The sequence below is a fragment of the Quercus robur genome, chromosome 2 (assembly GCF_932294415.1).
Source record: "Quercus robur chromosome 2, dhQueRobu3.1, whole genome shotgun sequence".
Classification (NCBI taxonomy): domain Eukaryota; kingdom Viridiplantae; phylum Streptophyta; class Magnoliopsida; order Fagales; family Fagaceae; genus Quercus; species Quercus robur.
The window spans coordinates 49,804,640-49,830,170 of NC_065535.1; the positions used below are offsets into that span (position 1 = coordinate 49,804,640).

General features: G+C 36.9%; 1 protein-coding gene across 19 annotated transcripts; it reads right to left on the reverse strand.

Moving 5' to 3' along the window:
* Positions 1–417: 417 nt before the first annotated feature.
* On the reverse strand, positions 418–24,941 carry LOC126713864 (chloroplastic group IIA intron splicing facilitator CRS1, chloroplastic). 19 transcript variants are annotated; one of them, XM_050413766.1, is made up of 12 exons: positions 24,064–24,939; positions 22,861–23,392; positions 19,844–19,974; positions 18,955–19,305; positions 18,716–18,872; positions 16,920–17,212; positions 16,729–16,788; positions 16,319–16,500; positions 13,592–13,678; positions 10,038–10,351; positions 9,156–9,395; positions 418–667 (listed from the first exon to the last, which is right to left on the reverse strand). In XM_050413766.1, exons 1-8 carry the CDS (start codon positions 24,850–24,852, stop codon positions 16,456–16,458), a joined length of 2,358 nt encoding a protein of 785 aa, XP_050269723.1. In that variant the 5' UTR covers positions 24,853–24,939; the 3' UTR covers positions 418–667; positions 9,156–9,395; positions 10,038–10,351; positions 13,592–13,678; positions 16,319–16,455. The 19 variants fall into 19 exon arrangements, with proteins under 19 accessions (XP_050269723.1, XP_050269737.1, XP_050269734.1 ...); XM_050413780.1 differs by lacking the exon at positions 10,038–10,351 and adding an exon at positions 15,258–15,306; XM_050413777.1 differs by lacking the exon at positions 10,038–10,351 and adding an exon at positions 15,159–15,306.
* Between the last annotated feature and the right edge of the window lie 590 nt (positions 24,942–25,531).

Sequence of the window (25,531 nt, forward strand, 5' to 3'; positions counted from 1 at the left end):
ACACTCTTATAAAAGCATTCAGATAGAAATGTGTATTAAGATAAATATAATCCACTACAACTTTGCAAACCAAATATGAGTACATTCCAAAGGTTTATTATGATGATAAAAAAAAAAAATTTAAAAAAAAAAACATCTATTAAAATAACATAAAAGTCTTTTTAAAAATCGTATGTATCAGCAGCTAATTGAAGTCCATTATTGCTAAAGCCTAAGAATGCCAAAGGTTAACACGAACAAAGAAAAATATGGGAACAGGGTTCACTCACTCATATGCATTATTTTATACAACTACTTAGGTCTAGAAATTTTTGTCCTATCACCGGTTTAAGTATCAATTCCATATATGTGCACTTGCTGTAACATGAAGTTTGCTAAACAATAAGATGATTAAAAAAAGATAAATACAATAGTATAAACCACAAAAATAATTCATTCAAAACCACAAAAATAGACCAAAATTACAATTGTAAGTAAAAGTTAATGTGGAATTTGAAGATCTATTAAAACCTTTCACTGCATATTTGGTTGATTCATATGTAATTTGGATCATGGAATCGTAATCTTGACATTGAAACCTACAGGAGGCTTATTTTCCCTTTAGCATCACATCTATACTCTTTGAGACCTCAAATTCTTCAAGTTCTTTGTAGCTCCCACATGAATCCTAGCATCAAAAATCAAAATGAACAACTAAGGTAATCACCATAAATTCGTCTAATTTGACAATAAAATCCCAAAAGTTAATTACACACCAAATACAATAATTTCTACAAATTAGAACCATTTGAGCCAAAAATAAAAACTAAAAATCATTCACATATGGAGGCGAAGAAATCAAGAATGAAACAAAATTCCACTCAAGCAAAGTGCAATATATTAAGGGAAGAAGAGACAAACCAACGTATAAGAACAAAACTTGCAAGAGCATTTTTAAAAAGGACTGAGACTCCTAAAGAACCAATAAAGAAGACCATGAACCTTAAATAAGTCTTTTCTTTTTTTTATAAACCCTTAAATAAGCCTTTATCCCAATACTTAAGTCACAGTTGCAACTTTAACAAACCTCTTGCTACAAAGTGCCGATACTCACAACTTTCATCAAACACTTGCTGCCCACCAAAAACATACCCAAGTGAAGGCCTTGACACATTAACTTCAAGCTCTTTGAGAATACAAAAAATACACATAATCCATATTAACCATTGATTGTAGAAAAGAATGAAACTCTTCCACCTAGTTTGAAAGGTGTACAATGACCAAATTTGAAAAGAAAAGAAACAAACACATTAAAACCATATAAACATATACCTAAGTAGGGAATATAAACACAATCACATTGGTGAAAATTCTACACATGACCTTATAACCGCCGAAGGAAAAGCATAATAGGACGAAGAGGCTGAATTTTATTTCTCTTGCGTCCTTACTGTGTGCTCTGCTATTGCCTCCATGACTTGACAATGTTCTACCACAATGTGCTCTACTATTACTCTCTTAGTTAAACCCCTAACAAAATCTTATGATTCCTAGAATAGTTCATTGTGCAATATTTAAAATACCTCGCTAAATTTTAATGTCCCAAAAATTTTCTTCGTATAGTTTTGAGTTTTTATGTGTCAGTCATACTTAGAAATTAAAAATGACGATGTATGATATTCTGTTTGTTACCTAAACAACAATAATTTATTAGTGGTTTAAATTATCTAGATTTATAATTTTCTTTTTTTATTTGTTTTATTTCTTAAAAAGGTGTTCATTAAAATTAAGTAAACTAAGTATCGTAGTAGTTTGCTAAAGTATAATAACTTACAAGTGGATGTGTTTAGACTCCTAGGCAGCAATGGGAGGCCCGGCTACCTCAAACTAGTCAGAAAATCTGTTTTTTCCTTGTTTTTTTGTATTTTCAGATCGACATGGGTGGATTTCGCAGTTTTTTTATTGAATCTAAATTATTTCAATTGGTGGTTGAGGAAGGGGGAAACTTTTTCTCTCTCAAGATTTTTGAGCGGGGAAAATACTTTATGAAATCTGTTTTTATGGGCAAACATGCTGCACAATGGTTCATGTACACTGTAGAACACTCTGTGATTGGGATTAAACCTAAGCTCTTCTTCACGTGTAGAGAAGGAGACACTGCATACACTGTGCAACGGGGTTCCAATCAGTTTGGTCAGTACTTATCAGTGACAGAAATCAAGGTCGGTGGGCTTAGGAGAACTATTATTATCCCGGCGGGAAGGGCGCAACAAGGCTGGAGGGTGTTTGGGATTGAATTACGTAGATTATTAAATCCTTCTCAATATGCGATGGGTGATCCGAAGTTCATTCCTCATAGGCTTAAGCTTTCCTCTGAGGTTCACTCTTCTCGGACCTTTGTAGAAACGCTAAAAGGACCTGTGCAGAGAAGGGATATGAAGCAAGCACAGCAGCCTATTCTCAGTGATAAGGCTACAATTCGAATAGCGGAGAGTTTGACTAAATCCCCGAGAGATAATCCTCACATGCAGGTGGTGGTTTTTGATTCTCAAACTGGAAATTCTGCTCCGACGGCCGTGGGTGGTGTGGAGAGGAGAGATCGGCGTATTAACGGGGAGAAGCAACCTGAGGCGAAAATCCCGCAAGGAAATAAACTCAGATTTCCTTTGCGGTTTAATACGATATCAAATGCTAAACAAATTGCGTCTGCTACGGAGCGTGATCGTAGGAATTATAGTTGGTTAAGGAAAGGTTTGATTGTAGAAGTCAAAGAGAATTGTAGGAGGCGGGTTTTTTGGGAGCACGTTACAAAGGGTGAACAAAAGTCTGTGGGTCTCCGGGGGGGACTACGGCACCCATCTCAAACAGTGTGGGGTTGGGCCCATCCTCGTTAAAAGCCCATAAGCCTTCAATAGGTAATGATTCGTATGTTGGCCCAGAAATATCAAGCCCAAGAGTCTTTGAGGCTGGTGATTGCTCTAAGACTAGTCACCCTGGACTCGGCCCAAGCCAATTGAACTGTGATCTGGCTGTGTGCCCCTCAAGCCCAGGTAAAGAAAAGGATGTTCTGCCTTCTGCGATGATTCCCGTGTGTTCTGAAGATTCCTCTCTGCCAACCGGGGTGCATGTGAAGCCTACGATGGACACAGTGATCATCTCAGCATCGGCTCTTCTTCCCGAGGTGCCGATGAGTGTGAACCAGAATATCCACACTTTTCCCAAGCCAATGCATGTAGCGGAGGTGTCCCAATCACCCACCGAGCTAGTACCGCCAGCGGTGGCTTCTATAGTATCTCCGGTTGTGAAGGATGATGGGGGTGAGAATAAGGTAGGCATGGATATGTCCCTTGTTGATTGTCCAGATAGCTCATACCTTGAGGGGGTCCGGAATTGCTGCCCCACTATTCGAGAACTGGTTGGAGATTTGGATAAATCATGGGGTAATTCTAAAGATTGGATGTTACAACTGAGGGATGGTAGGTAGATTGTGATTCCACTTTCGCTCTATCGGTCTCCAGGGAGTGAGTCGGATTGCTCAGTCATGGAGGGTGAAGCTACTACAGGTAATTTTTCTTGTGTCACCAAAGGGCAAATTGTTAGCTAGGCAGATGAGTGCGATGGGGTGGTTGATTCCTTGTCTGTTGCTACTGGGTCTGAGGATGAGATATGCGAATTTGATGAGAGATCGATGACTTGGGAGAAAGGGGGTGAGCCTTTAGTTGTGGAACCATTGGCCACAGAAGCTCCTTTGGATATTGAGGGTGATTCTGGGGAAGAGGTTGGGTGTAAGGAAAATATTGACAGCAAACTATTATCACGATGGGTAACCAAACGGATTAAGGACTTCCAAAAATCTGTGGGGACTTCATTAGAAGGTTTTGAGGAACAAATAACGGGTCTGTTTTAAGCTTTAGAGGCAAGAAAAAATAAAAATAAAAAGCAACAGATTATGGTTGGTAGTCCGAAGAAACTAATTAAATTGGGGCAGAAGGGCCAACGGGAATTGAAGAATTTGATGAGCTCTTTCAATGTGGATTATGGGTCAGCTAAGTTAAGGAGTGTCAATAGTGAGAGGGCTATTGTGGTGTGTCAATGAATCTGAAAATTACTTTTTGGAATGTTAGAGGTTTGAATGAACGGGATAAAAGGCTTCGGGTTAGAAATCTGATTAGAAATTGGAGGCCAGATATAGTTTGTCTCTAAGAAACTAAAATGGAGTTAATAAATAGAGCTGTGATTGGCAGCTTGTGGGGTGGACCACATGTTGATTGGTCATATTTAGGCTCTTGTGGGGCTGCTGGAGGTGTGTTGCTGATATGGGATACTCGGGTTGTGGACAAAGTGGAGGAGGCAGTGGGTCGATTTACAGTGTCATGTAAATTTAAAAGTGTAGTCGATCATTTCGAATGGGCGTTTATTGGAGTTTATGGTCCTAATTCAGTGAGGGAGAGAAGGCTTTTATGGGAGGAATTATTTGGCCTGTGCAGTTGGTGGAATGTTCCTTGGTGTGTGGGCGGTGACTTTAATGTGGTAAGATTTCCTTCTGAACGTGCTGGTTCTACTGTTTATACTGCTGCTATGCGGGATTTTTCTGATTTTATTTCAGAAAAAGGTTTGATTGATCTCCCTTTGGAAGGTGGAACTTTTACTTGGTCTAATTCTCGAGAAGTTGAGTCGAAGGCAAGGCTGGATAGATTCTTGTTTTCTGCAGATTGGGAGGATAAGTTTCCTACTGTTTGCCAACGTAGAATGTCTAGGCTTCTATCGGATCACTTTCCGATTGTCCTAGAGGGTGGTTCCTTTCATTAAAGGGGCAGGAGGCCTTTTAGATTTGAAAACATGTGGCTTAAGGATGAGGGTTTTGTGGATAGGGTGCGATGTTGGTGGGATTCTTATCATTTTCAAGGCGCTCCGAGTTTTGTTTTGGCAAACAAATTAAAGCTATTGAAAAATGATTTGAAAAAATGGAATGTGGAGGTTTTTGGAAATGTTGAAGAACGGGGAAAACAATTGTGGAAGGAACTTGGTGATTTAGAGAATATTGAAGAAAGTCGTGGTCTAATGGTGGAGGAAAGGTTGGAGTTGGATTGAATCCGAGGGGAGTTGGAAAAAGCATCTCTATTGGAAGAAATTTGTTGGAGGCAGAAATCTAGGGTCCTTTGTATTAGAAAAGGAGATAGGAATACTAAATTCTTCCATTGTGTAGCCAATTCCCACAGAAGAGTTAACTCCATCGATAGTCTTATGGTGGACGGAGTTTTGTCTTCGGATCCAGAGGATATAGCTGGATGTATTTCTCAGTTCTATAGGCAGCTCTATGCAGAAAATGTGGCTCATAGACCTGTCCTAGATGATGTGGAATTCTCTAGAATTTCAGAGGAAGATGCTATTTGGCTAGAGAGACCTTTTGATGAGGAAGAGGTGTTTGGGGTGATTAATGGTTTTAATGGTGATAAGGCTCCTGGCCCGGATGGTTATTCAATGGCTTTCTTCCAATCTTGTTGGAGTATTTTGAAGAAAGAAGTTATGGAAGTGTTTCAAAACTTTCATACTCAAGCTGTGTTTGAGAAGAGCCTTAATGCTTCTTTTCTTGCCTTGATTCCTAAAAAGGTAGATGCTGTGGAGATTAAGGACTTCCGTCCAATTAGCTTAGTTGGTGGGATATACAAGATTATTTGAAAGGTGTTGGCTAATCGGTTTCGAAGGGTAGCACATGGGCTTATTTCAGATTCACAGAATGCTTTTGTGAAAGGTAGACAAATCTTGGATTCAGTGTTAATTGCTTCTGTATGTATTGATAGTAGATTGAAGACTGGGATTCCAGGAGTGCTGTGTAAGTTGGATTTGGAGAAGGCGTATGATCATGTGAATTGGGGTTTTCTTATGTATATGTTGCAGCGCTGTGGGTTTTCAGATAAGTGGAGAAAATGGATTTTGTGTTGCATTTCTACTATTAAATTTTCCATACTAATTAATGGGAGTCCTTCGGATTTTTTCGGAAGCTCTAGGGGGCTTAGGCAAGGGGATCCCCTATCTCCATTACTTTTTGATGTTGTTATGGAGGCTTTGAGTCGTATGTTGGATGTGGCTGTAGCTGCTGGACAATTTTCAGGCTTTTCTGTAGGTTCTACAAATAGTACTTCGATGATGGTGTCTCATCTCCTATTTGCGGATGACACTCTTATTTTTTGTGATGCTGATCCTAATCAGTTAGTTACTTTGAGGGAGATTCTGAATAGATTTGAGGAGGTTTCTGGGTTAAAAATTAATTTGGGGAAATCAGAGTTGGTTCCAGTTGGAGAGGTGCATAATCTAGATGTGTTGGTGGGGTTGTTGGGTTGTAGGCATTCTTCCCTTCCTTTGAAATATTTGGGACTTCCTTTGGGCGCCAAATTCAAGGAGGTACCAATATGGAATCCTATTTTAGAGAAGATGGAAGGAAAACTGGCAGGTTGGAAGAGGTTTTATTTATCTAAGGGAGGTAGGGTCACTCTTATTAAAAGTGCCTTATCCTCCTTACCTACTTATTTCCTTTCCATTCTTCCTATTCCTGGGAAGGTTGCTAATCGTATGGAGAAACTACAAAGAGATTTTCTTTGGAGTGGTAGTAGTGGTGATTCTAAATTTCACTTTGTGAAATGGGCTAAGGTTTGCAAGCCAATGCAGGGTGGGGGGCTTGGTATCAGACGATTGAGAAGTTTTAACACTGCTTTATTGGGCAAGTGGTTGTGGAGGTATGGTTTAGAGACAGATGCACTGTGGAGGAGGGTCATCGAGGCAAAATATGGGAATGTTTGGGGTGGTTGGTGCACGAAAAAGGTGACTAGTCCGTATGGTGTTAGCCTTTGGAGGTTTATTAGAAGTGGCTGGCTGAACTTCTCTAAACTATTACGGTATGATGTGGGTGATGGCACTAGAGTGAAGTTTTGGAAGCACGTGTGGTGTGGGGATTGTTCCCTCAAAGAAGCTTTTCCAGAACTTTACAACCTTAGTAGAGCAAGGGATTCTTCAGTGGCGGAGGTTATGGGCTGGTCGGGTGGGCAGCTGCATTGGAATTTTCTTTTTCGTCGTTCACCACAAGATTGGGAGGAAGAATCTTTTGATCGGTTCATGGATATTGTTGACTCTTCGAAAGTGCGGGGGGTTGGCCCTGATAAGGTTTGTTGGAAGATAGCTAGGAGTAGAGGGTTTAAGGTTAGTAGTTTTTATCTCTCCTTCTACCCTTCTTCCCTTTCGTTTCCTTGGAGGTTGGTGTGGCACTCAAAGGTTCCCCCAAGGGTAGCTTTCTTCTCATGGTCAGCTTCTCTAGGTAAGATTCTTACAACTGATAACCTTTGCAAAAGGCGTATTGTTGTTCTTGATTGGTGCTACATGTGTAAGAGGTGTGGAGAGTCGGTGGATCATCTTCTGCTTCATTGTCCTTTAGCCTGGGAGTTGTGGTCATTGGTGTTTTGTTTGTTTGGGCTGCATTGGGTTATGCCTCTTAAGGTTATTGAGTTGTTTGAATCTTGGCAAGGTAAATTTGGGCGACATCGCAATATAGATTTTTGGAGATTTTTGGAGACTTGTGCCGCACTGCTTGATGTGGTGTATTTGGAGGGAAAGAAATGCTCGCTGTTTTGAGGGATGTGAACAGTCCTTGCTAGAGATTAAGTCTTTTTTCTTACACACTCTCCTTAGTTGGAGTGTGGCTCTGTCGCATTTTTCATGTTTTTCGCTTCCTCTTTTACTTGATCATTGTAACTTGGGTTTTTGATTTTCGCCCCTAAAGTACATTCCCAATGTACTTGGGTTGGTTTCTCTTTTTTGTTTAGTAAAATTTTTTAGTTATCTATCAAAAAAAAGTATCGTAGTTAGGCTCATAAAATAAAATGATAAAAAATGAAGTATGAATAACAAAATATTGATTGTAAATGTTTGTAGGTATTTAATTTAATAAAGAGTTTCAATTGTAATATATGTCAGCATTTATTGCGAAAATTTAAATATTGTAACAATATTTTATCAACACTTAGTTTTTTATTGTTAGAAGATGACAACATTTGTTATTATTCTTAGTAGAATTTTTTTGTGATTATATACTGTCTTTAGTAAATAGGTTTCTAAGAAATGAAAAGGGATTTTTTTTTTCCCAATTAACCTTAAATATAAAAGAATTTCGTTAGTTGTCACATTTCAAAACTATCTAGAAAACTAGTATCTCGAGTGTTTAAAACTCGAGATCAATGCAGAACTTGAGCTTTTAATCCTCGAGTTCAGAATTTTTTCACACTTATGTGGACAATTTTCCACATGGAACCACGTAGAACTCGAGTTTTAGACACTCGATTTTTCTTTCTTCATTCCTTCCTCCTTTCTCCATGTTCTTCCTTTTTCTCCTTATACCTCACCCACAGATTCATCAAATCTCGGCACCGAAGCAACAACCCAAACCCACAGATTCATAATATCTTGGCACCAAAGCAAAAACCCAAACCCAAAAATCATGATCTCGACACCAGAGCAGCTCCCTAACCTTGGGTTTGTTGATCTCGACACTAGAGCAACTTGGGTTTGCTATGGGTTTGTTGATCTCAGCACCGAAGCCCGCTTGGGTTTGATGTTCCTATTTGGTATTGTTGCTTGGTTTTGTTTTTTTTTTTTCTAGTTTTGTTGTCTTCGAAAGTGGATTTGAGAGTTAGAGAAATTGTTGGGGTGTGGGCGAAGGGGAAAATAGAGAAAGAAATGCAGAGAAGGAAAAAACGGTTTGAAGAGAAAATGGAACTCGAGTGTCTAAATCTCGAGTTCCACGTGGATTTCAGCCTCCACCTCAACTGTGCCAACCCATTGAAATCAAGTCTTTTAGGCTTGAGTTGCTACAATAAACTCCAATCTAAAAGACTCGAGATGCTATTTTAATGAATTGTTTCAAACGCATGCTAACTAATATCTCCCACCAAATGGTTGCTAGTTGGAAAATTAGCTCAATGAAAAAGTATTTTGTATCAAATTATACCAGATCATCTATATCAAAATCCAATAAATGAGAGACGTGTGCAAAAATAACTACCCACTAACACATATCTTTCAATTTTTAGTAGGTTAGTTATTTTTTGCTGACATATCTTTCATGGTCTACAATAATTCATTGGTCAACCTTTTTGGTAATGAAAAAGAGAGAGAGTCTAGCAACCAACCTTCCACAAAAGAGCCCGCTACCAAAGATGATGTTGTAGACCATGTTATATTCACTCTTTTATTGTTTATTCCTTACAATGTTAGAAGTCAATGAATTCAGCCCCATGCTTCACCAGCTTCTTCATCTTAGCTTCATCATCATTCTTCTGGTATGTTATGATTCAGACAACAGCAACAACAGCAACAGACCAACATATGAGCGTAAATGCACGTGGACTCTCAACTTGTACATCAATTTTCTGCAGAGACTTAGGATAAGGACAAAGAAGTTGTAGTTGGAGTTAAAGATTAGGAATGATAAGTATTAAGAGCAGTTTAGGAGTTTAAATAAATTAGGAGTTGTTTATTAAGCCATCCCTATTATGTAGGAAGAGATAAGTGTAGATTGGTTGTTATCAGCAGTTGTTTGTATTTGTAATTTGAATTTCTGATGTAACTGTCATATGCCTTATTTTAAAAGGCAGAACGTATTAATGAAGATAAGCAAAAATTTATCCTAAATTCTCTCCCTTATTCCCCATTCAGGAGAGTGGTTATCTCGAATACAACCGACAACCCTTCATTTAACTCTACAAACATCAAGTTTTATCACGGTATCTATATTTGCAGTCAATAAGGACTACACTGCTTGTAGTCAGCCATTCAAGTGTGGAGGCTTCCACAACAGTAGCTACCCCTTCTGGGTAGATCCCTTACCCTCATACTGTGGCATTCCAGAATTCAAGTTTGTGTGTCAAGATGGATTCCCTGTTCTACAGATCATGTTAGAAAGATTCCAGGTTTTGTTGATCAATCATGAAAAACATATTCTAAGGCTTGCTAGATTAGATTTATACAACAATAGTTGTACTTCTAGATATGTTGACACCACCAGCAGCTACCTTTTCAGCTATGCTCCTCACTTTGGAATCCTTAACCTTGTTCTACGATTGTTCATCAGTCACTCCAGCCTTGGCCTCCAATGCATTCGGCTTTCATAATAATGATTCATCCACTGAAACTGGCTTTTATACAATTGGCTCCAATCTGCTTTTGCCCTGATCAGCCTTATACTTTCATAATAATGCCCTGATCAGCCCTGACCAATCTGCTTTTGCCCAGCTTTCATAATAATGACCCATCTGCTTTTGCCCTGATCAGCATTATACTTTCAGATGTCCAGAAGGTACATAGAACTCTGTTCTTTTCTTTTTTCCTGTCAAAGTGCATGTTATAATGAGTGCTTACCTTCTACTTTTTTGGGATAAATTATAATGAATGCTTACATACTAAGCACGCATTCAATTTGTCCAGTAGAAAGCATCAAATAGAGCAATCTCTGTTCATAGTCCAAATTATTGAGCTTATGTGGAAAGTGAAGCCAGAGACAAAATAGAGAGTATCATATTGTAATGGATCAAACAAATTAGCCCTGAATTCTTGCCTTTCATAGCAGATCATAACAACCTTGACTGTACAAGTCAATAAGGAGAGACAACAGCTAATTTCTGAATAATCACTGTAGAACCTCTATCATATTGAACCTACAACCTCATAAATTATAACACAAATGTGAAAGTCAATTGGCAATTCGTTGCTTAAATAATCTCACTCACTGTTTGGTGTCATGCTTCTGTTGCAAGATCCAAATTCAATTTGAGGAACAACATTTTAATAGGCATTATACTTATAAAAGTGATATTCCCTGCCTTCGTTTTCATTTAACAAAAATCAAAGATAAAAATCTACTGAAGAACAATAGATATATTTTTTTAACTTGAAGGGATATGTGTCTCGTGTTTGCTTTCTTTAATCGATGCAGCATCAGTGGCGGCAGTCTGCAGTATAATAGTGACAGTAGTCATTCTTTGTTGGCTTAGACGGAAGTCAGCGTCATATAAATTAGTAGTCTTCTGGAAGAAGAAAACAAAGAGTGCTGAATATGTGGAGGCTTTTCTAAAGAAATGCGGATCCTTTGCTCCCAAAAGATATGGCTATTCAGACATAAAGAAAATGACCAACTCCTTCAAAGACAAACTAAGTCAAGGAGGGTACAGTGATGTATACGAAGGAAAGCTACCGGATAATCATATAGTGGCAGTAAAGGTTGAGTGAGTCAAAAGGTAATGGAGAAGAATTTCTTAATGAAGTTGTCAGCATCAGTATAACTGCCCATGTAAACATTGTCACTCTTCTGGGTTTCTGTTTTGAGGGATCCAAAAGAGCTCTTATCTATGAGTACATGTCAAAAGGATCTCTTGAAAAGTAAATATATGATTATAGTAAATTAAACAAAATTTCCCCCTTAGGATGGGAAAGAATTTACCAAATTGCAATTGACATTGCAAATGGCCTGGAGTACTTGCACAAGGGCTGTAATACACAAATCCTTCATCTTGATATAAAACCACAAAATATCCTCTTGGACCAAGATTTCTGTCCAAAAATCTCAGATTTTGGTCTGGCTAAATTGTGCAACAGAAAAGAGAGCACCATGTCACTAGTAGGTGCAAGAGAAACAGTTGGATTACATTGCACCAGAAGTATTTTCAAGAAACTTTGGAATAGTCTCACAAAAATCTGATTTTTATAGCTATGGGATGATGATTCTAGAAATGGTTGCAGGAAGAAAGAACACTGATGCAGGAATCCAACATAGCAGTGAAATATATTTTCCGCACTGGATCTACAATCATCTAGAATTAGAAGGGAATTTAAAACTGCTCTTGAGCATTCTCTGATGGACCTTCATGCTTCAAGCTTTTGGTATTCATTGGGTTATGCCAGGATCGGTGGCAGGATTGTTATCTTGCTGGCATCAATGGCTTGGGAAGCATAACTTGAATATTTGGAATTTGATTCCAGGGTGCTTAATATGGATTGTTTGGTTGGAATGAAATCGTTGCTCCTTTGAGAATATGAAGAAGATGTTGGATGAGTTAAAGGTTTTATGCCAGTGCAATCTTTTTGAGTGGTTGCATTGTTGGGGCTTTACTAATTCTTCGTCTCTTTCAGAATTTATGTTTTCCCTTAGATTATCTTTTTGATTTCCCTATCTTTTGTTTTGCTATTTGTTTCATCTGTTTCTTGTTGTTCATCATCATGAACAACTTGTGCTTTTCATTTTTTCTCATTAATAATAGTTCTCTAATTACCTATCAAAAAAATAAAGCAGTGGAAGAACTTGCAAGAAAGATGATTCTAGTGGGTTTGTGGTGCATACAATCTAATCCAGCTGACCGGCCTTCCATGGATAAGGTAGTTGATATGTTAGAAGGGAGTCATCAAGTTATCCAAGTTCCACCAAAGCCTTTTCCTTCTTCCCCTTTGGGAACTCCATAAGGCCATTCCACAACAACCTCTCCAAATCCTTCCAAAAACAGTGTTGAGACTCTACTATCACACTGAAATTCTGTTAGGAAGTTTTACATTTAGTGTAATTTTAGATTAAAATTTGAATTGACATGATGGATGGAGAACATTGAATGACTTATTTGATTGCCAGATGTACACCCATTTGTTTCTCTTACAGTCACCTTCACACCAGCAGAGACTAGTCTTATGGATGTCATGGTTTACACCTACAACCAAATGTTACACTTTCCACCAACATGATTAACTGTAGCTCCACTTTTTTAAATTTTTGAGTCAGTGCTCCAAGAATCATCCTGTCCAATAAATTGGGGTAAGGCTGCCTACTATGACCTCTCTCAAACCCTGCAAAAGCAGGAGCTTTGTGCACTGGGTACAGCCTTTTCTTTTTTTTTTTTAACTCTGTACCCCAGTATAACTCATTTATTATTGGTAAGTTATGCACGTACCTCATGAGTCTTAAACCCATGACCTTACCCTCCACTTAAAACTTACAAGGATAGGAGATGCCAATTGAGCTAGAGCTCATTGGCATTTCTATCCCAACATAACAGTCCCACAATTCAGCATATGGTAAATTTATGTAAAATATGAAATGCTGCAGCATGCTTTAAACTAGACCTCAGCACCTCACCTCTGAATGCATATTTAATACATCTACGCTGATCTCAGAGCACCATAAGACACATTTTTGAACAAATAAAATTCAAGTAGCACAAAGTAATACTACTGAAAACTTCCAGAAACTCCAACACATGCATTCTTTTAAGAGGAAAATAATATACAGTCCATGATTGCTTCTGGTGCCTAGGAAGTTTGCCAAATCTTTTGAAGCTCACAACAATCACCCAAACCTTTCAATCAGGCTATTTTTATACTTTTGTATAATGAGTAGCTGTGCAAATTGGGAAATATTGATCACTTAATATATATATATATATATATATATAAAGGGAAATATTGATTAAATTGAAATGTTACAAATAAACTAAAACACTTAAATAATGGTCAAAAGGTAGACTCTGGTCTTCTTATTGATTATTTTGAGGGACACCATAATTGCAAAGGATGTAAAAGTACCTACCAGATTGTTTAAAGTTTTTGACAATCCTCGGCTACTGAAGTGGCATGATGATTGATATTGTGGATCTAACCATTCCAGAAAAGAGACCTAAAACCAATATTTCAAAAGAAAAATTATCAACTTACTCAAAAGAAAAGGTCAAACTCCAAATTAAAGTAAAATGGCATTTGAACTCAAGGCAAGTTTGATAGACTACAGACATAATTAAACATTCCATGTGATCATGAGTAGCTTTCTAGTTGTTTACAATTCAACGAAATTAGCTCATGATGGTTCACGGAAAATTCATCTCAATCCCAAACAATCTTCAGATAAAAGTGAATTTTACATTGGAAATGTATAAGGCAAGAAATGAATGAACAAGGAGAGAAGTTAGAATTAGCATCATTTGCGGTCTTGTGAGAGAAACATATAACATGCTTTGGTCACGTGTAGTAACAACTAATGATTGCACCAAGAAAGAGTAATATAGCTCATAATAAAAGAGATGCAATGACAAAGTGACACAGGACAAAACCAAAAAGATGCAACATGAAAATTAAACAACAAGAAAACAAAGGATAGATAACCTAGGAGTCAACACCTAGGCTTGCTTAGAGTCAGCACCAAACAAAAAAGAACCTACAATTGGCTAGCACCAGACCATTAGATGAATTTAAAGAGAAATTTTATTCGTCATCAAAATTCTTTCAATTCTTGTAAGAGTTAACATTATGCTTATAGACTATCTAGACTAAACCCTAATTCTAACTTACTTGAGATATCCTAAGTATCGAATTACAAAAGTACCCTTGACTCTAAGAAATTAAATAAAAAATAAAGTAATAAACCTAATTAACTACTATCACCTAAAATAAAATAAAATTAACTCCAAAATTAAATAAAACTAAATTAAAATAAATATTTCTTTGCGCTTCCCGCAGGCTACAAGGCACATGGATTATGGTACCAAGAATTCTCTCTCAGAAAAAGTAGAAATAGAAATTGATTACTAGATATTATACTAAATGGAGTCCCACACATGGGATCAATAAAAATAAAAATAACATGAACTTTAAACAAACAAAAGAAAAGGAGTGACATAGGGTTATTTTTATTTTATTGAAGAAGTCAATTATATTTTTTTATTGATCCATTGGATTGTATTTTAGTTATAATTCAATTAGGATATTAGTATTTTGTTTAATTTACTAGAGTCAAGGGTATTTTTGAAATTCAAAATTGGGCTTTAGCTTGGCTATGATTCAATTCCAAACAACCCTTGGCATTGATTCCTTGAGTTTGCTTTCTTGCTTTTTGCTGATTCCAAGCAAGCCTGGGTGTTGATTCCTAAATTAATTTTTATTTTTTTGTCGTCAATTTCGTTGTTGCATCTGTTTTAGTTTTCTCCTACGCATAAGGAGAGATCCAGTTACTAATTTTTGTTACCTTGGAAAATTACTAGTAGAGGCTAACTGTAAAAATGACAAGAAAATCAAGAACAAATTCAACAACATAGTGAGTATAGCAAATTCATAAAAGCCTAAACATCATTAACTTAATAGGCCTAAAGTCTCAAAAGGCTAACCATTATCAACTTAAGTGGCTCATAAACAAGAAGATGAGCAACACCAAAGGCAGTGTAGCAGAAACACAGTCAAGCCTAGAAGAGGGAATGAAGGATTACTTGATGCAGCTGACACCTTCTAATTGTATCCTCACTCATTCAGCATTTTCTTGCAATTAACACAATATGCAGTCATTTAACACCCAACTATTGGATAATACATATGCAAGAAAATCTAGGTTATTTCAAGAGTAGACATGGAACTATCTGGACAATTAATGTAGGATGTACTTAATCGCAAATTTTGTTTGATACAGAAGATCTTGGAGATGGTCAACCAAATTAGCTGTCTCAAAGCAAGAATACACGATACAACAACAACAAAGCCTTAGTCCCAAATTTTTGAGGGTCAGCTATGGATCATCAACAAATTAGTCAAGGTCGACCACATGTATTTTAGTAGTCGATAACCCAATGAGTATCTATAGTGGTCCATTCATAAAAGAATGACTAATTTTTACACTAGCCACATGAATATGCAATACTAATTCCCAAAATTATCTATTCAGTCCTATTTGAGAGAATATTTCAAGCAAGTTAACTTATAGATGCTCTGGCTTAATTCATCATACAGTGATACAACCAACGGTGAAAACACCTATCTATGTTGCAGGAGTTCATATGACACATTATTAACTAAAAACCATTCATATGACACATTCAGAATGCCTATCCTAAAGCCAATCTAGATGAATTTTCAGTTCCAATATGCCAGTTTTAATGACTCATTAAGTCAACTCAAGTGGTGAGGCTCAATATGTTTGGATGAATGCTATTGTAGCACCTAACCAGAGGGAAACTTGCCTATAATTGATGCCCTTGAGGCACACATATATTTGGGGCTCACCTTCTGAATTTAGCTTACACCTTGACAGTCCTTCACATCAATTTTCAGAGAAATCTTGTCACAAATTCAGGCCCATGGTACCCAAATCGTTCTTAAACTAAGGAAGAAGTGCTCCTTGTACAATGATGCAAATCTAAAATGACTGAATTTAGTATTTTACTCAAAAATCATAATATAAAAATTAAAATTTGCCTCAACTTCATAGCATAGGGATATCAAGTAACAGGATAACATGTCTATAAGGAAACTATCTGAGTTCCACCTAAAGCCTTACCTGCAAAGTAATTTGGTGAGTAGCAGATGGGGAATTCCCCTCCAATGGCACGTCCACATCCTTCATCTCCCAAACAAGATGAACGTTTTAAGAGGAATCATGGCATGATAAATCCATTACCTAAGGTTTTGTAAAACTTAACATTCTCCTTGATCGACCAACCTGCTATCCTGCAGCTCTGCCTGCAAACTCATTAGCTAAAAAATGAAACCAAGATTCTAGTTGCAGTATTCACCAATTAGACAGTCACAGAAACAAATGTAGCAGGTTTGAGTAAGTAGATAATGTGGTATACAGTTTTAAAATGGTCAACAAGAAAAGGCTGAAAGCTTGCTTCAATTAGGATGTTACCACGCTCATGATAAACTACTTTAGAAAGATGCAAGTATAAGCTTAAGTTTCAAGATTACCAATTTGAGTTTCAAATCTGTGATTGCCCGCTGTCTCTCGTAAGCAAAATACTTCAGCGACTGAGACAAAAAGGGGGGGAAAATTTTCAAATCATATTCTCTAACCACATGATGACATATATGGATTGAAATATATATTCTTACGGAACCTGGAGATGATGAAGTAGGAACAAAATAAGAAATTGACTTACTCCAAGTCTCTGCATCTCAATGGATCTATGTAATGCTTTTCTCTTAGTCAGAAGATTCTTGTGCTCTGGTTTTAGAGGCCGTCGGTAGTTTTTCCCACGGTAAATAATTATAGCATGACCTTCTTTTCGCTTGTCCACTGAAACAAGAATTCCACCACTTTCTGCTTCAAGCAGTTTAGCAGTGTAAATGACCTGATGAAACAATCTCTGCATTGTAATCACCTTGACTACTTCTCTGTATTTCCAGTGTTGATGCAGGCCTTCTATAACACCATCAAAGACCCCACGCCTACCTGAAGCCAACATAAAACAAAAATATGTGTGAACAGCAAAAATAACTTTAAAAAAATAGGCAGCAGCTAAGACTACTGCTTCTGAAATCATTTCCAGAAAGAATTTTTATGTCCCTTCATTACTTCCTTTAAGAACCATTTGGTCCAAGGCAAAGTTATGGCAGTAAGTAGGACTTTTTCATCTCTACACTCTTGATAAAACCAGACAGTCAGACAAGCACCCAGCTATAGTTGGGATATGCAAATAAGTCAGTGGGATTGACTAAGAATAGTCAGCCAAATCTGTAGAGCATATGCAAGACAAAATTTAATGTTGAGAAGTTCCTCAAATAGGCTTTAAGTCATATTTTACAGATTGATTTCCATAATAGCTGCAAATTCAAGGAATGCCATCAAAATATGCAGATCAATTTAGAATAGCATTCGCTGAGAGAGTTGACATTTCTGCCCCTAAATTATAGCCCCAAAACAAGAGGAAGATCCACTGACCAAAAATAAGAAGAAGAGCAGAAAGGCCCATGTGCTCAGGAGTACACTATTAACAGAAGCAATTACTAAGCTCAGGATATTGAATTCAGATCTTAAAAATTGAGTAAATTAATATATACGTAACAAGATACAAGAATTGACAAGGTTACTCATCAAAAATAAAATAAAGTAGAAAATAACTTATTACTGCTATTTAATCACTTCATTAAGAAATAACTACTGAGCACAGGATGTTGATTTCAGATGTTAAAACATAACTTAATAAAAAAGGGTAATTATCCCACACTGCTTAAGAAAGTGTGTTGTGTGCAGTATAACTTGTCCCCTCCCATAAAAATTACCATGGCTTTTGAGTGGAGTTTGCGGTGTGTCTTTGTGTTAGAACCTCATTTCCTCTCCCTTGTGTGTGTGTGTGTGTTTGTTTCTAAAAACAAAGGGTAATTATCCCACATTGTTTAAGAAAGTATGTTATGTGCAGTATAACTTGTCTCATCCTCCCTTAAAAGTTGTTTGCATGTGTCTCAAAAAAATTAAATTAAAGTAACAAGATACCAAGAGAGCTGACAGGGTTACTCATGAAAATACAATCACATAGTAGAAAATAATGTGTCTGCCATTTAATCAATCTGTAAAAGAGAATACAATTTTTTTTTATTGATATGTAAGAATAAAAAAGAGGAACATCAATAACATAACAGAGGATACAAATTGAAAGGAAACAACTAGGATGCAGCATGCTTGGGCAAGAAACAAATGAAAACAAAAACTTAAACTCCTTTTAATCATGAAACACATTTTTTAGGTAACTAATTATTAGGTTATATCGTGCCAAAAATAAATTTCTGCAGAAATTATTATCACCCAATACATTAAGAGTAAATTCATTTCCAATTTTGACATTGGACCAATCAATAGTTTAGAACTTAAATACCTAACCAAGAATACTGCCTTCTATAGAAATAAAGGATACGGGATAGAGCTATTACACAACTAGACAAGTAAGATTTTCATTACCAAGAACTAAACAACTATCCATCTTCAGTCCTATCTTCTGGAAACACAGTCTCTCTTCTTCTGTCATCATTTCCTGGTCTGCATCCTGCTCTGCTGGTGCCCATGCAGCATTCAACTTTGATAACTCTTTCATTGACTTATCAATCTTTATGTTAAGCTGCCAAATCCACAACAGATATTTCACAAACAGTGCAATGAAATAAGATTAAGGGAAGTCCAAGTCCATAATTGACCCTTACAATAAAAAGCTTGTGCTCTTGCTTTCTTAGCTCACTCTCTAATCTTTGTTTTTCAGCTTCACATTTAATTTCAACATCTGAATTTCCATTTTTCAGGTCCCTGAACTCTGTTTGGATATCCTGGAATTCTGATAAAGTTCCAGACATACTAGTGTTTTCTGTTGGGCCATTATCTAAACAAATAGTTTCAATCGCTTTAAGACGTGCACCTTCTTCATGAAGTTGGAATCCTTTGAGCTTAGTTTCTCTCTCCGATACTAAATTTGCTACTCTTCCAGGAAGGAAGTCCTTTCCTCTATAAAGTATTATCAGAAACTTATTACGCAACAAAAGAACCCCACCTGTAAGAATCTGCAATCATAATTAATGTTCAAATAAATATATATCCATGGAAATAATGCACAGGCAGGAATAGATAGCATCACAAACATAGGTTATGCATGTATGTGCATAGGCACGCTTGGCTTCACCTTTGAAGCATCAAAGCCTACCCCCATGATCCTTCCAGAAACCAAACTTCTAAATCCAGGTATAACAGCCATCAATACAGGTGTTCTTGTGCTCAGATCAATGAAGAATTATTCTAGCAGCTACCACATCCACTGCAGCAGTGATGTGGTGATATAAGCACAAGTGACATGGATCAAAAGCTATCGTAGTTGGATCAGGTTGATATTCATTAGGGAGAACAAGGGGTGGGCAACCTTGCCTCAAAAGGTGAGCCATTTATTTGCCCCTACTGTCACTTTGAGATGACATGGACAGTCAAAGCTTGTGAATGATCAATATAGGTAGACTTTACACTTTTATATAAGAAACAAAACAAATACTGGCATGTCATAGACCTCACATATCTACAGCCCAAAAGTCTATATTCTATCAAACTTACCTTGAGTTCGAACGCCATTTCCTCATTGTTTGTATTTGGGACTCCCCACTTCATAGCAATCTTCACTATAAGACTTTTTTCCCAAAGTTTTAAGATAGCCACAGCCAAGCCTTGAAGTTTTCTATTTCTCCCTTCAAAAATCAGAGGAAAGCTGGAATTAAAGTCTTGATGACACACGCCAGCTAGCATAGCAAAGAATATCTAGCATGATAAACAGATTCAAAATTGAAAAATATTCTTTATGATGTTTAAATTTTCTGCCTAAAATAGACCCATGATGATCACTCTCTACTTTGTTAAATATTAATATATGTTTTATTATTTTTGAAGACTACTTTTTCTGGGGATGCATTATATAATGCTTACTGCAATTTATATTATTATGGTACAATTACAAAAGATTAAAGTTGTTATGATACAGAATTGTAGATCCATATACTCAGGTACATAAGTGTCATATTGATATTCAAGTGCATGCTTCTGAAATGACATCAATAAAGTCTACAAGATATTTTCAGAGGAAAGGATAAATTCAGGTGATTCATTTATACGGCCATCATGTGTAGAGAGACTATATTCCTTGTCCCTGAGTCTGGACTCTTCACTAGCGCTCAGTTTAAGGGTGAACACATTGAACACAATGAACAGGATACAATTAGCCATTATTGCTCAAAAATTTAACCCAAGGTACTTTAGATAATGTCCTGTCTAACGCACAGATGAGATTACTTAACTCATTCATTGCAGCATTATACTAAATTAGGAACTCTGAGTATGCTTGAAAAGTTGCAGATGCCACATAGGAATCCACCACTTTGTTACATTGAAAATATCCAAAACACATCTAACATGACCAAACACTTTTTTTGATAAGTAAGAAGAGAATATTATTAATAAAAGAAAAACAAGAGAAACACAAAGAGTTCATGGTAGTGAACAAAGGAAAAAAAGAAACAAAAAAACAGAAGCAGCCCCTAATCTATTCTAATAGATGAAAGAAAATCCAAAAGGGTAAAACAATCCGAATAACCCCAACATCGAGACCAATCAAAGAGGGTCCGCTGGCAATACTCTAATAAGTGAACCACAGTTTTCCCCTCATCCTCAAAAGACTGCCGATTCCGTTCAGTCCAAATAATCTACATTAAACAACCTGAAACCAAATCTCAAATATCAAAGCTATGCTTCCCCAGCCAATGATACCAGCAAAATAATAAGTCCACAACTGAACCTAGCATGACCCATTCAATCCCAAACAACCGAAGCATATACATCTACAAAGAATGAGCTATCGGACAAAACAGTAACAGGTGATCCACTGATTCTGCGTTGCTACAACGATTTGCCAAAGGGCGACCACGAAACATAAGATTATCCAAAGTTAGAATCTGACCATAGGCTGCTGTCCACATAAAAAAAGCCACCCTTTTAGGAACCTTAACTTTCCAAATTCCTTTCCAAGGGAAAGTGGAAGGAGCTGCATTCCGAATCTTATGATAAAAGGACCGAGTATCAAACTTCCCACTGCCATTAAGATCCCAACAAAGCCTGTCACACCCTCCATCCCTAGGAAGACGGGTTTGGATGAAATTAGAAAGGAGTAGGAAGCCGCCAACTCCCAATCATTGAAGTCCCTGTGAAAACTTAAGCTCCACACTCTGTCATTATCACCCACTGGAGGGCTTAACACCTCAGAAATACAAACCTCCTTATTAGCTAAACACAAAAATAACCGAGGATAAAGAATTTTAAGAGGAACATCACCAGTCCACTTATAATGCCAAAAAAGAACACGAGAACCATCCCCACCACAAAAGAGACATGCTTCACAAAAGTTTCCCACCCTTCACTAATACTCTGCCATAACCCACAACCATAAGCCCTACTACAAGCTCCAGTGCTCCAACCCCCTATTCCTTCCCCATATTTCATGGCAATGACCCTATGCCACAGATGCGAGGTTTCATGGCCATACCTCCAAAGTCATTTCCCTAATAGGGTTTGATTAAAAGGCACCAACACATGACAAGAATCTAGTCATATTAAAAGGTTTTAAACCCATTCCACACAAAAATCATATTTCAAAAAACATTACATAAGAATTTTCCGGTATTCTACTTAGCCTATGAGGTTTTTTTTTTTGTGTGGTGAAGTTGTGATTAATTCGAGAGCCAATCATTATAAATTTAACCATTACAGGCTAAATTTTAAGCTCAAGTACCATGTAGACTTAATGTGCAAAAGAAAACTTCACTTCATGTGAATGACGGATTCTATATTCTTTCTATTCCTTTAGAAGCAACAATACTAAATTACCCACCTATTGCAGTTATGGAAAATTCCCAACAGAAATCCCAAGGAGAAGGTGTTCAAGAGGGGAAACAAGAAGCATTTTACTTCTTAATTTTTATTTTTTACATTTTTGTCTTGAAACAAGAAGCTTTAATGAGTGGGAGCACTATAGGTTTGTTTAATTTCAGTTCAAACTCTAAAAATCAAAGGTTTCTCATTTTAACCCACTTCCTCTTAGGGTCATCTAACCAAAATAATAAAATCTGTATACCATACCTCAGTCAACTTTAATGTACCCCTTCACCCTAAAAGATAGATCTTAAATATCAAAGGAAATTTAGTGGTCTCTAGATGTGTCCAAAAAGTCATTTCTCACAATGAAATAAAAATAATTACAAAGATTGAGAGAATCACAAACAATTACATAATATTGATACCATAGTACAGTTGTATCCAAAAATTTATATCTGATCTTAAAAGAAATAATAATAATAGTGACCGTCATACACAAAAAAGTCTCTTTATAGTCCATAAATATCCAACCTTATGCAATGCTTTCATGGACTTCATCTAGGGGTATAGTTTCTCTTCCTTTATTGATAAGTATATTTTGCTTCTCTTCTTGTCCTAGCTTTTTTTATATGTAGATATTATATTGTTACTATGTTTCCTGAAAATTATATGTTCGGGGAAAAACTGAAATATGACAACAGACAAGGTCATACCAAGGACAAAGTGAGTGGGTAAAGCGCGAGCAAGCTTCCTCAAGGATGTCAAATCCTCATCTGTCAACTTTGCTCTAGTATGCGGTGGACAAAGCCTAAATGGTGGCCTAAATCCAGGAACCACTTCAGGAAGTAAGTCCGCATCTATTGGCAAAGGTTTGCGCATCCACCAGTCAATGAAGCGAGGTCCCAAGCCATCCAATAACCTGTCCATTTCCCTCTCATAAAGTGATCCGCATACTGCTTGGCAATTCAAATCTTCATTTAAAAAGATGCTACTATGCAAAGTCTCTCTCTTACTGTCCTTTCTGCAAATCTTTTCAACTACAGCACTTTCATCGGAGTTAACTTGAAAAGTATCAGAGTTTCTTTCCAACTGTGGCTGACCCATTTTGTAGAGAGGCATTTCTTGACTGCCAGCAAGCCATGCACGAGTGTTTAGAAATTTCTTCGGAGTTAACTGATAATTGCATCCTCGGTATACAACAAGATTATCTTTCTTACTCCAAACAACCAAACCTCCAGTCTTGGTCTGTATATTAAGAAATGAATTACAAGGGCAACTATCGGAATAATAAAAAGAAAACAAACGTATTCAGCAAAAAAAAAAAAAAAAAAAAAAAACAAACAAACAAACAAACAAACAAACATTATACAAGAATGAAGAAAATAATAATTTAATAAGAGAAGTAGCATGACAAATAATTAGAAATTTCAACCAATCAAGAAAGCATCATAAGTGGTACAAAAAATACCAGAAAATTAAACGTCTTAAAGCGGTCAAATGGAAACATTCACAATTATATGGTCAATCTACAGAACATAAGTAATATTTAAACAAAAAGACAAGTCAAAGTAGTAGAAAAAAGATTAATTTTAAAAGCAAAGCACTTGTTTGTTTTGAAGAACAATCAGGGGATAATTTGCAAAAACCAAAGAATTTTTGGTAGTTGGCAAAATGGTCCCAGCTGACCCTAATTAGTAGTTGAATTCCAGCTTATAAGCATTGCAGTCAATTCTAAATCACAACAGCTATCTTCTATTGTTACATAAATAAGTAGTAATCTTCATGCTATTAGAAATATCCTACTTCAATTATCTAACAACTATATGACCCGTTTCAATAAGTCCCCTTAAAAACAAAGAATTAACAAGTACAATTTCGTTCCCCAAAAAAAAACAAAACGAAAACATGAACCGAACCTCAACGATTTCTTGAGCTCTATCCATATTCCTGCACAAAGGGACATCGAATTTCAGCATAACAAGCTCATTCCTCCTCCAAAGCAGTCTAACCTCATCAACCACACCTTGAGTGACACCAGCTTTCTTCACCTTCACCCATTTCCTCATCTTAGCGGCCTCACCTCTCAACCTCTCAAGCAAGGCCTTGTCAAGCCTCAATTCCGCAGCAGTTACCACCTTTTCCTTCTTCATCCTCCGAAAAACTAACTTTTCCACATCCTTCTCCCATGGCATTTTCTCTATAACTGTCTCACCACTACTAACATCTTCTCCAAGCCCTTCCAAACACACTTCAAGCCCAAACTCACCAGAACCCATCTGGGTTTCTTCAGAAAGATCGTTTTTTTGAAGCTTTTCAATTTGCCTTACGATCTTTCCCACCGCTCTCTTGCCTCTGACACCAACTTTCTCAGTCAGGGCCTTATCAGACTTTTCCACTCTTTCATTGTTAGAGCTCTTCTTGGTGTGGAGTTTGGAGAGGTCGAGAACTTCATGGGGTTGAAGAAGAAGGGGACCCTTCATCCATGGAGGTGTGGGAGCTTTAACGGTGGCATTGGATTGTGAAAGTGGGTTTGAGGAAACAGAGAATTCTGGGTTTGTGGTGGTTGGGGTTGGGGTATTGGATTTGGAGGAGTGAGTGGGGTTATGGGTTTTGGGAGGTTTTGGGTTTAAGGAGGATGAGATGGTGAGGTGAGAATATTGGGAGGGGAAATGGGGAGTGGAAGAGAGGAAGAGAATTGTAGGCATGACTGAGTGAGTGACTGTGAGAGTGAGTAAAGTTTTAGCAGAATTGAGAAAACTGACTTTGGTGGCACTTTTTTTCTTTTTTCACTTTCTTATCATAAATATCCATGGAATATCAGGGTAGATGGAATGGATATTTTGTTAGGCTATTGGATTTTTTCTTTTTTGAAGTCTGATTTGCATTTTTTTTCTTTCATCTCTAATAAGTAAGTCTCTTTTCTTTTATATTTCTTTTATATACAATTGTACATAAAAATAACAGTATTTTAAAAAATTGTAAGTATACAAAGAAGTTAAAAAAAAACTAAAATAAAATAGCTAAGACCTCTTTTTGCTTCTTTTGAGGTGAAGATAAAAATATTAAAAGTCATTATTCTCAATATTAGGGGAGGACAACGACATGACCATCCGAACCTATAAACATAAATTATTTCTTATAAATTGATAATTTCTAAAAGGCTCCATTATCATTGAAACCCACTATATGACCATGTGTATATATTGAAATAAATTATCCTCATTTAATGGTCTTGAGTAGAGTTTTTTCCAACTTATATAATGACCGTTTAAATCATCATCTATGTTTTTTTTTTTTTTTGCTAGGTAAATGTGAGGGCTTGAACCCCCAAGCAATAGGTCACTTACATAACCGGGTACCAACTCACCCAGAAGTGGTGGTGGT

Excerpts from the sequence above, each read along its gene's own strand:
- LOC126713864 (XM_050413774.1), bottom strand. The coding sequence starts at position 24,852 with ATGCCTACAATTCTCTTCCTCTCTTCCACTCCCCATTTCCCCTCCCAA. Across the intron at positions 23,393-24,063 it reads GAGCTCAAGAAATCGTTGAG|ACCAAGACTGGAGGTTTGGT; the intron begins GTTCGGTTCATG and ends CTTAATATACAG. Across the intron at positions 19,975-22,860 it reads ACCCACTCACTTTGTCCTTG|GGAGAAATAGAAAACTTCAA; the intron begins GTATGACCTTGT and ends TGATTTTTGAAG.